Source organism: Cydia splendana, chromosome 1, assembly GCF_910591565.1.
Source record: "Cydia splendana chromosome 1, ilCydSple1.2, whole genome shotgun sequence".
Classification (NCBI taxonomy): domain Eukaryota; kingdom Metazoa; phylum Arthropoda; class Insecta; order Lepidoptera; family Tortricidae; genus Cydia; species Cydia splendana.
This window is the reverse complement of record NC_085960.1, coordinates 34,492,623-34,504,591: the sequence shown is the minus strand read 5'-3', so window position 1 is coordinate 34,504,591 and position 11,969 is coordinate 34,492,623. Positions and strand designations below refer to the sequence as shown.

General features: G+C 37.5%; 1 protein-coding gene across 1 annotated transcript; it reads right to left on the bottom strand.

The window, feature by feature from the left end:
* Positions 1 to 114: 114 nt before the first annotated feature.
* LOC134798447 (uncharacterized) lies at positions 115 to 11,422 on the bottom strand. The gene is made up of 7 exons (XM_063770891.1): positions 11,337 to 11,422; positions 10,445 to 10,686; positions 9,480 to 10,070; positions 7,652 to 7,751; positions 5,136 to 5,240; positions 2,564 to 2,775; positions 115 to 154 (listed from the first exon to the last, which is right to left on the bottom strand). The coding sequence occupies exons 1-7, from the start codon at positions 11,337 to 11,339 to the stop codon at positions 115 to 117; spliced, it is 1,293 nt and encodes a 430-aa protein (XP_063626961.1). The 5' UTR covers positions 11,340 to 11,422.
* Positions 11,423 to 11,969: the final 547 nt, after the last annotated feature.

Genomic DNA, 11,969 nt, shown 5'->3' with positions numbered 1-11,969 from the left:
CTGTCTGTCTGTTACCTCTTCACGCTTAAACAGCTGAACCGATTTAGATGAAATTTGGTATGGAGATAGCTTAAGTCCCGGAAGGGACAGGATACCTTTTATCAATTATAGTCATTATTCCACGCGGACGAAGTCGCCGACAGAAGCTAGGTTTCTGTAAAATTACAGCTCTAGTGTAGGTGTCATAAATTTAACCGGTCAATATAACCGGCTTGCGTGACAATGACAGTAAAATTAAGACATTTAGGTATATTTTTGAGCCCACTGTATCTACTTATGTTGTAGATAAAACAGGAAGCGTGTATTTTTGTGACATAAAGCATAATAATATGATATTAACCTAAACTAGTATGATTTGAAGGATATGTCCTTAATTTAGACACTGACGTATTCACTCACTCACCAATCATCAAAATTCTAAAGTATACCTACTTCTAGACGACATACAAGCTTGAAACTTTAACCACAAATAGCCTGTACGGAGAATTTAGCCTGAAAAGCATTGGTTGACTGGTAGAGAATGCCTTAAGGCATTAAGTCTGTCATTTGTACCTTAATGTATTGTGCAATAAAGATTAAAAACCGGCCAAGTGCGAGTCGGACTCGCGTTCCAAGGGTTCCGTATATTACACATTTTTTAACAATCAGTGCCGGATTAAGATATGTTGATGCCCTAAGGATTTCTAGGTGCCCCCTCTCCCTCGGGTCATCAAGATTACATTGATTTTTTGGTAAATTGAGAGAAGTTCATTGCCGCGTTACAGCTGAGAATGGAAATCAGTCACATCATTTTATCACGAAAATTGACAGTGCCGCAGCAGTAATGTTGCAACAGAGTACCTAATGCTGTTGCAGTCGCCACCCGAATGTCACCTTTATCATAGCTTAGAAAGTAATAGAAACGCGAGCGAAGCGAGCGCGGAAAATTTTTCGATATAAAAACGCAATATGATAGACAGTTGTAAATTTTTACTTTTAGTATGGAAATCAGTCACATCATTTTATCACGGAAGTTGACAGTACTGCAGCAGTAACGTTGCAACAGAGTAATGTTGCTGCAGTCGCCACCCGAATGTCACTTTTATCATACCTTATAAAGTTATTGAAAACGCGAGCGAAGCGAGCGCGAAAATTTTTCGATATACAAAAGCAATTTTAAATTTAGTCCCAACCAGGCGCGAATCCAGGATTTCATACAGAGAAGGGATGGGACAGTTTTCTATCAGCCTAGCTTCGCATAGGGCTCGATATTTCTTAGGCTTCGATATTCGAGGTTGTTTTCATGCATAAAATATGCAAGAAAGCAGAGCTTGGAATTGAATTGGCGAAGTGTGAGAAAGGCAGTAGGCCTAGCTGCGAAAGAGGAAAGCTTGGATTTGGATCCACGCCCAAGTGTAATTAAGGCAGAAGGCCTCGCATAAGACCTAACGCCGAACCGCAAAAGAGTGGGTTGAAATCGAATCTATGCATGTAATCACGACTCTTCTACTGCTACCGATTGTTTCCCAAAGAATTACGCGCCATTATTTTTGCAAATTAGCTTTTGGACAGCTAAAAAAAATCGTGTGGTAAAAACGATGTGTCTGTCCCTAATTTTAAAATTTGTTCACCTTTTTCAACCTGGTATTTTGGTGCCCCTTCTGAACGTGGTGCCCTAAGCACGTGCTTGTTTTGCTTATTGGTTACAAAGTCTTTATTAATTCAACCATTAAAGTCGACGAGTACAAAAAACTTTAAGCTAGCTCTCAATTTAACATTTTTTTTAAACATTATTTTTAATTTGACCTTACAATTACTCGTAAGTAGGTTAGACCGTTAAATATTTAAAATGATTATCTTATCAGAAAATTATCACCAATTACTCTAAGAAAACTACTACTCTAAGTAATCCGGCACTGTTAACAATGTATTTTTTATGTGAAACGTGAGTGAAATCTCTTTAAAAACTCCGTAGGGGTCGGCTTAAAAACTGTAATTAAGTCCGACTCACGCTTGACTGTACATTTCTAATAGGTTTTCCTGTCATCTATAGGTATAGACCTATTTTATGTATTTTTTTCAAAATTTTAAACCTAGTAGTTTCGGAGATAAGGGGGGGGGGGGGGGGGAATGGTCATTTTTTGCCTATTTTCTTGAATAACTGCTAAACTGTTGATTCGAAAATTATAAAAAAAAATATTTGAAATCCTTACAATAAGCTCTTTCATTTGTTGATATGTAACATGATATAATTATGAAGTTTGAAAAAATTTTTTTTTCATTTTTTCATTTACCCCCCAAAAGTGGCCCCCATGTTTAAAATTCATTTGTTTACGTTACATGTCCGTATTCGGGTCACAAACTTACATATGTGTACCAAATTTCAACTTGATTGGTCCAGTAGTTCCGGAGAAAATCGGCTGTGACAGACGGACAGACAGACAGACAGACAGACAGACAGACAGACAGACAGACAGACAGACAGACAGACAGACAGACAGACAGACAGACAGACAGACAGACAGACAGACAGACAGACGCACGAGTGATCCTATAAGGGTTCCGTTTTTTCCTTTTGAGGTACGGAACCCTAATATATATAAATAATAAAAACACATAAAAATTAAAAACACTAGCCTGCACGAAGGAGGGCAGGTCGAGCTTGTTGAAAGGTCCGGCATGCAGGGTGCGCGGCCGCATCATGCCGGCGCCGAGCATGGCGAGCTGCCGGCGCATGCGCGGACACAGCGACCACCATGCTGCGCCGAATGGACCCTCGCCCATGTTGAACGAGCTCTGCAACGTTCATTCATTCATGGTGACTACAGGTCTGACCTATTTGCCTGTGAAGCCGATGGTCCTGGGTTGGAATCCCGGTAAGGGCATTTATTAGTGTGATGAGTATTGTTTGTTCCTGGGTCATGGGTGTTTTCTGTGTAGGTATTAACTATTTAGCTATTTATATATGTATGACATATATCGTTGTCTGAAAATCCACAACACAACCCGCTTACTGTAGGTTTTATTTAAATGAATGTGGGATTTTATTTAGTTTATTATCATTATTTATTGTATTAAATTATTTTACAAGGGTGTTTTACCTCCTGGGACCCAGAAGCAATTGTTTTGTTTTTGAAATTGGAACCCTTAGTTACACAATAAAAGTTCAAAATAGATTTTGGAATATGTACAAAGAATTGTACGCAGGGACGTAGGAGGTTAAGTCTAATTAGCATACATTTAGGAGACATTTTACCTCTCGCGTCGAATGATGGTCCTTATGACAGTTTCTTCAAGTCTCTTTTGGGTGGGCTTCATTTAAAAAACAATTGAAGAAATATGTTTATTTATACCTACCGTATTTTGTATTAATTACTCAAAACGTTACATTTCTAAATAAATTGATGCGCTAAATAAACTTCTAACAAAATTTCTACAAACATTTTTCGTGAAAAATTAACTGTCATAGGGATCATCATTCGACACGAGATGTAAAACAATGGTTACACGTGTCCTACATATATTACTCTTTTGTTACACGTGTTGTCGGCATTATAAATTCGGTCGAATCGATGTACAATGATGTTATAACTAGGTATACTCGTAGATAGGTTATACGCGCTCCAAAATACATGCACTTATCTTGTGACGATTGTACAGAATGCTCTTAGTCGCGTCCATCGACTTTAGGTAACTACGACGCGCAAACAGTAACAATTTGACAAACTCTTTTTTACTTAGGTACTTATTCTTTTAATTATGCCTTCTCTTGTATGCCTTTTGCGTATGTAGGTGTACCTATGTAAACAATAAACATATTGCGAGTGTGTGCTGTCGTGACGTTGGAAGCATTTTTTTCGCATGTTAAGGTATGCCATAACTATGGTTAACATATCATTGAATCGATCATCCTTAATTAACGAGACAGTGAGAAAAGGATTCGATTTCAGCACGCGGGCGGAAAGTTCTTGAAACCCTCGTCTTATCGGCTGTCAGCATTGATCACGTAATTGAAAAGGTCAGGCCGGTGATTGTTAATTAACAAAAAGTCTGGTCAGATAAGGGTGCACAAACAAAAGTCGAAAATAGCGGAAATGTACAAACAATTAACTGGATAAACAATTAAAAAAGAATGTTTGTTTTGGTCAATATAACGTACCGAAACAGCGAACTAGAATTATAGAAGTCTGATTATAGAGCTCAAAAATGACCGTACCGAAGACAGCTCTGCATAAAATATACCAACAGGCTTTTGTTTAATAGGTTAAAAAATCATCTCATTATTTTCTCAACCTTTTTAGGGTTCCCTACCCAAAGGGTTCAATCGGGACCCTATTACTAAGACTCCGCTGTCCGCAGACTTTAACTCATGAACCGTGATAGATAGTTGAAATTTTCACAGATGATGTATTTCTGTTGCCGCTACAACAACAAATAGGTACTAATGATTCTTTGCCGTTTTTTGCGTAATGGTACGGAACCCTTCGTGCGCGAGTCCGACTCGCACTTGGACTATTTTTTTTTTGCTTTCATATGTGCTTCAAGCTTTCTAACAAACACGGCGTCAGGGTCGCCTCATTTGTCTTCATTCTGCACAAATTAATTTCACAATTGACTCATCCTCGCGTGACCATAACATTGTACAATTTCTAGAAATAGTGCATAAGCACTCGTAGTCACATTTCCGCCACACGCATGGTCACACGTGATAGTTGACGTCACTGTTGCAGCTTATCTTCCGACTGAATGTCTCGACCTTCACCAAGGAGTTTTGGCCGAAGGGTGTCAAGTTCCGGCGGTTCTGCGGCTGGTTCCCAGACACTGCGGTGCGGGGTTGCGAACTGCATCGCAGCCATAATTGTGTGTTTTTACTTTTAGATATATTTTGTAATTAATCAGGATATGCCATTATGTAGGTATGGTACTAGTTTTAGTTGTTAAATTAAAGAAAATAGAGCGAGTACTTTCTGTGGAAAACTAATTCTACTTACTCGAGTGACTCTTAACACTTTCACTGCTAAGAACACGCTAGGTGTGTTAATTCTGTATTAAAATGGGGCGTTTGGTACTGTAAGTGTTAAGTTATATTAAGGCTTTATCCTAGTTGCCTGAAAATAAAGATTGTCCATTTAATTTAATTTCATCTGAAGTCTGACCTCGTGAAAGACGGCATCTCCGTATCGGCAGAACAAGAAGAGCTGGGTGAGGGTGCCAGCCATGTACTGCAGGAGGGAGACGAGTTGCATGAAGCTGAGGATCTCCTGGCAATAAAAAATCTTTTTCTACTCGTCGACTTTAATGGATGAATTAAGACTATTCAGTATGGGCTCCCGACATAAAATAGATGGTCAAGCAAATCTTGTCAGTAGAAAAAGGCGCGAAATTCAAATTTTCTATGAGACGATATCCCTTCGCGCCTACATTTTTCAAAATTGCCGCCTTTTTACTGACAAGATCTGCTTGACCAACTATAACTAATGAATAATATAATGACTTCTTACGAGACGCTTTATAGTGTAGTAAATAAAGGTAGTGGACCCCGCAGTAATTCCTCAGCCAGAAAAAACTTTACAGTATGATAAAGTATCAATAAATAAAAATTATTGTATAAATTTCCAAAGAATAATAATAATAGAATTAAAGTAAATACCTAAAGTCTTAAATCGTTAATATTTTTTTAGGGAAAATTGCTCCGTTCAAACTTTCTTCACCAGACATATTCATGTAACGTATTGCAACAATATATGAAATATCCAAAAAATATCCCAGCAGAAATACCAGTATTAATAAAATAATTTTTTTTGGCGTGTCTTGGACCGGAAAATTGCTCAGTCTAATTTTTTCACTGGAATGCTTGTTTATTGCCGTTTTATACCTACAAAATGAAAATCTAAAAATTTTCCACTCTCAGTTTTTAATAGTTCTATAATACATACATTTCGATACGCATTTTTTTTGGATATTTTTACCCACTGCGCCAAATTATATTCTAAGATCATATAAGAAGAAAAAAATGACAGAGCAATTTTCATATGAAAATGAGCGTGAAAAAAAGGAAGTATCATAAAAAAATATTCTCAAGTTTGACAAAACTTTTAGATTTTTTTCTAGTATCACATACTGATACAAATAACTTATTTTGTAAAATAATTTTGGACTGAGGAATTACTCGGTTCAATATATAATCAGATTTGTGTTTTTACCTAACTTAGGAGTGTTTTTTTTTTGGATATTTATAATGTTAGTCTCGGCTCATACTATACAATAACCAAGCTAAATTTCATCAACTGAGAAATTAATGCATGGGTCTCCATACAACAACTTGCTTCATTTACTACACTATTAGTCAACTGTAATGAATTCGACCAATCACGTGTCGCCGCGGCCAAGAAGAATAAATCAAAAGACATCAACGCGCTACTTAACTATTACATGAATAAGAAGTGCGTTGATGTCTTTTTGTACTATCTTTTTATCTACTGAGATAGGTACCAGTGGCGGCGCGTATAGATTGTTCGTAGGCAAGACGTAGCTAAGTTGCCCTTCCTTTCCTTCATAAGGGTAAAGAAAATGGCCCATGAGCCTGAACATCAGACAAGCCGATGGGAATCGAGTTTTATGGACGCTCCGCCACTGATAGGTACTAACCTAATTCTGTTTAATTATTTAGGTTACAACTTAAATAACTAAACAACAAACAAAACTTTTTTTACTATACATAGTAGAAAAAATATTAAATTAGTTGATTCGTACTACTAAATAAAATAACTATACTAATGTAAACGCACTGGCAAGAGATGTCTGTCTTGAGATAGGAATCTAAGTCTTAGACAGGCACTTGAACAGGTGTTTGAGTTCTTGAATATGAAAGTTTTATTGAATCGTCAAAATTTTATGGACGATAATTAATGGATTTAATTGGAAGTTGGAAGAAAGAGATTGGATGTAGAAGCGTCTCTTCCAACAAGATACCTATTAAAATGTAGAAACAACATTTTAGTATTGTGGGATTCAAATCGTGACTGCTTGTTTAACTTTAACCTACCTACTTATTAAATAACACAGAACAGTACGGCTACCACCAGTTTTGACATTGACATAACGCTCACGTTTACGTAACTTACTTTCTATGCATCTCGCTCGTACTCGCATATGCGAGCAATAGTGCAAGCGAGATGTACAGAAAGTAAATTACGTAGACGTGAGCGTTATGTCAATGTTAAAACTGATGGTAGAGGCTCAGGGGGCTTAGCGCGTTCGCTAGCTGGCGCGGTTGTACGGAGTTAACGAAACGTAAACTGCAAAACGTAATTCAAGACCAAAAAAAGTAATAAAATGTTGCTACTTTTTACTAGCGCGTCTTGTATTTATGTAAAAATAAGTAAATAAAAGTACTTTTTAAAATCGTAGGAGTAAAATTAAAAAAAAATTAAAATATCTTAGCGTGATTATTTATCAAAAGGAATTTACTATTTTACATTTTTTTTTGGTCTTGAATTACGTTTTGCAGTATAGTATGAGAAACGCTCGCAGCACGGACGCGTGCGACGGATTTTACCTACAATGACACCCGCGTGCGTGCGCCCGCTCCGTGCACCCGCCCACGCTAGTGTAACAAAGATGAATGGTATGTGAAAATCGTTGTGTAAAGAGACAAGAAGAGTAAACTTACGGAGCTGAGTCTTACGGCCACTGAACACACGGTCAGGGTGGCAACCATGAAGTATACCCCTAGTATGCCCCGCAGCACTGTATCCAGTTCCTTACTGATGCTGAAATAAAACATTGGACAACATGTTAATGACATAGACTTTTAAAAATTAACAGACCTATTAGAATGCGGGCCAGGAACAGATTTCCAACACGGGCGAAAACTCGTAAAGTGGTTGAGGGCGAGGTGTAATCGTGGATGTCAGCTGCCGCTCCGTTGGTGGCTTGAGGAACTGTATCGACTCAGATACGTAAAAAATATCCAAACTATTATCTAACACAGTTTCAATGCTACGAGTATGTTATGCGATGGAAAATATTTTTACGTAGCTGCAATCCCACATATTTTTTACAGCTTGTTATTATCCCACGTAGGTATTTCATTTTCGTATTACAATTTTAATAAGATCTATCTAATGACACCCACCACTTTTCTTAAGTCTTAATCCATCCATGGACTTATTAGTGGGTAATCGTTAAGTGTCCGCAGCAAGCTCGGCCGAATTTCACCTTCCCATACAAATGGAGTTTCGTTCTCATATTAAAAATACGTGTTAAATGGTAGTGAAACTTTGCACATATAACGTGAGGTATAAGGTAAACGTACCAGTGCTCGACACGCTAATGCCCAATAGATGACACCTTGCCGTCACCTCTATTGACAATGACTTAAGTTTCAAGATGCCATGTACTGGGACTGCGTCGAGCACCAATACGTTTACCTTATCTATGCCTGTAATTAGTTTATTATAGTTCCAGTTTATAAAATAAACGAAATAGAGCAAAAACAAATTTTGTATGAAAAACTTAAATTCGCTGTATTTTTTAAATATGGTATCGGATCTGAAGCTACATAAAGTAATAACCTCCTAAGGCCCAGCCATATAAATTAACAATCCAAAATTTGTCACTGCAATTTGAACCTATACAGGAGAGTTGATATCGCTTTGTATTAAAATGTAACGACGCAAAACAAATGCAACTGTGTTCCAATTGGATGTGATTTAAATTTCATCGAACTGAATAAGTACTACAGGTAGAACCTTGGGCCTTAGGAGGATAACACACATAGATATACCTTATACATACCCAAAATTTCATTAGAATCCAACACACAGTTTTGAAATGAGAACGAAACTCCGTTAGTGGGTATTATGGGAAGGTGAAATTCGGCCGAGTTTGCTGCGGACTCTTTAAGCCTACTTGAATAAAGAACATTTTGAATCTTGAATCTAAGTAATCTAACATAGAGTACGTAATCTACGTAATCTTTGACGTAGGTTTAATCGCACAAATCTATATCGTTGCAACGTTATTACACATAATTATATTTTAGAGATAAAGGTGACCTGAAGGTTAATGTTCCATGTGCTTGATTGTTTATTGTAGAGATGATTACAATTTCTCGACTACAAATTGTATAAGTTTGGGTTGGTTTAAAAACGGAAAATATTACAGTAAATACCATTAGACACAGTGCTCATTTAACAGTAACGTAAATCAATCAAACTTGGCACCTACGCATACATATCGCTCTACCCTCCATACTTGACTAAGCACGTTACTTGGCATGAAAATTTAGTGTGGTCCGACTCTACAGATGTAGATTGTAGTACTAAGTGCCTACTGAGGATGACTGAAGTACTAACGTTTTCGAGAAAATACGATGGGATTGGGTTATTCACTACTTTGGTGTCTTTGATCTGTACTCAGGGATTACGGTCAACTATGTGACATAACAATCAAATTGACATGAAAATTAACTTTTTACAAAAAGGGTAGGTACTTACGTGCAAAGCGCGGTATGCGTGCCGTGGCTCTCAATAATCCTGAGATGAGCTCGGGCATCTCTCTTCGTACTCGGCATGCAATCCTTGCCGCTACCAGCAATGTCCTCAGTTTTCCGACGGAGCAACGAAAACTGCCCGCATATAAAAATCATAATCCCGACCGAAGTACAGTCAAACGCAACATGGACAAACACGCAGTACACAGATGCTACAATCTCGAAGATTAAAGTCAAAAAGTATCCTGTAAAACCCACGTTGTCCAATGGCGCCCAGCCTGGTAAAATGTGGGGGTAGTAACTAGCGTCAGCAGTCACCGCGTATTCCACGAATGGTGTCGCTATGAACACTATTGCGGTAATACTGTACAGTCTTAAAAGAATAGATGATATAAACGTGTGTCTTTGCGTGTATTTTGCGATTATTTGCGGGGAATAATCCTCTTCGATGCCAGAATCAATGCGCGATAAAAGTTTTCCGTGCAACTGTTCGTGTTCTAAATAGTTTACTTGCGTGATTATAGAAGCCCAACGTTTTCTGTTAGTATATAAGTTGAACAGTTTTAAAGTGCCCATGCCGCAGAAGGAGAGTACGCTGAAATACAATAAATAATAGAATAGAGTTCAGATGTTTAAACAACAAAAAAATAACTAACACATGTCACATGACTGTTAGATCACGCAGCCCAAGGGACAAAAACCCTTGTATAACGTCTCTGAAATGGTTTCCATTCAGATTGGTGTCAAGGTACCTTTTAGATGCCTTGACGCTGGTCTTCCGTGGAAACCCTTCCAAAAAATGCGACATAGCTATACGAATAGAAGACATATCTGTCGAAGTCTATTAGTCAGCACGTAGGTCGCTTACCGTAAGGATGAGATTTGCTTGTATCTTTATACGAATAACCTGTCAAAGCGTCCTTATGGCAAGCGACAAAGTGGGACTCATATTATGTATAAAATAAATACCTGAAGATCTCGAACATTCGCGTAGAGTCATCCCTATGTATTACCAGACTTACAACTTGCGTTAAATTCGTGGATATGAAGCAGATAATAGCGAATTTGGCGACCCAGTGGAGCCCTAAGCTTTGTGAGTGCCATATTCCGGTGTTCCGTATAAGGCGCAGTACGGTGTTTGCTAAGGCCGGGTTCTCTTGATTCCAGACTGGTATGTATCGAGACAATAAATTGCTGAATATATGTTTCATCTAGGAAAATAATATTTATTTTAGGAAGGTTACTTGTCTATGATATAGTAAAAAATATATAGTTGAGTAATTTGCTTCCTCATAATCGAGCGAAAATTGTGTAGTGTGCAGGATATAGATTTTTTTAAATACTTAGCTTTCCTGTTTTTTTATGTAACGAAATGTGACTGATTTCCCTCAATGTTCATCGACTTATTTAGTATCCAATTATTATCTACCAATAAATAAAGTCCAAATTTATTAGTCCCCTCTGTTCTCAGAAGTTTGGGCCACTAGTAGAGCCTATTAAATTTCAGGGATTATGTAATATCCCTCATATTTTAGCTCTAAAGTAATTTTGTCCTAAACTTGCGAATATTTGGGCTCCACCCTTGCCATTTACTAGGCTTCTATGTCTTTAATGAGTCGAAAACTTTTACAGTATGAGTTAAAGTTATGCGTTTTTCCTATTGACAATATAAAATAAATTGTCATCAAAGCACAATTTTCTTGCCGAACCTTTTCATTTCAACCTTCTTTTTTTTCTTAACAGCTGATTGATTAAAGTCACAGTAAAATGTACCCAAATCATTAATATTCGTGTTGTTTTCCCGAATGTTTTTGACCCTTATAAATACTTATCTATCTAGATAGGCGGTGGAAACTCTTACCATTTTATGTCCTTTTAATCGTATAAAGGTTTTTACTTTTTTTGTATAACTACAGTTTTTTGTCTTCCTAATCACTGTTGCAATAATGCAAACCCTTCTGAAGAATCCTTTTTCAGCTTCGTTTTATAAGTTTCCGTTGTTGCAGGCAATGCGCAAAATAGGCATTTCGCAAACGGGCTAAGCTTTTGCTCATTTACGTACAAGTATTTGCTTCAGTTTTGTTTACATTACGAGTCTTGTCTTATGTTAGGGTGATCACATGGTAGAGCATTACCCAAGATAGCTGATGCTGAACCCTGGTAGTACCTATTGGAACTCAGGTTTGGTGCAACATAGACAAACGCTGTTATGGTCATCTCTCGTCGCGTCAAACTGCTGTCAAGAAAATTTCATATTTTGCAGCAAATGGGCCGCTGCCGATCAAGACTCGAGTGACGATAACGGCGATGAGGCTACCACTACTCGAGTTGACTACGGATTTGCCGTGTAATAATTTTCTTGTACTTTGAATATAATTGTGCTAATTAATCGAAAAGTGAAATATGTACCTATACTTATGCGCCACGGCGACAATTATTCAAACTTCGATACGCGTGTGGAAATTTTGCAATTTGTTTGTTCACATGCGTTATG

What these genes read in the sequence shown, in the direction of transcription:
- LOC134798447 (XM_063770891.1), bottom strand. An exon ending in CGAATGTTCGAGATCTTCAG is followed by an intron (nt 10,071 to 10,444) that starts GTATTTATTTTA and finishes ATTGTATTTCAG; the next exon opens with CGTACTCTCCTTCTGCGGCA. An exon ending in TGGCCGTAAGACTCAGCTCC is followed by an intron (nt 5,241 to 7,651) that starts GTAAGTTTACTC and finishes TTTTATTGCCAG; the next exon opens with GAGATCCTCAGCTTCATGCA.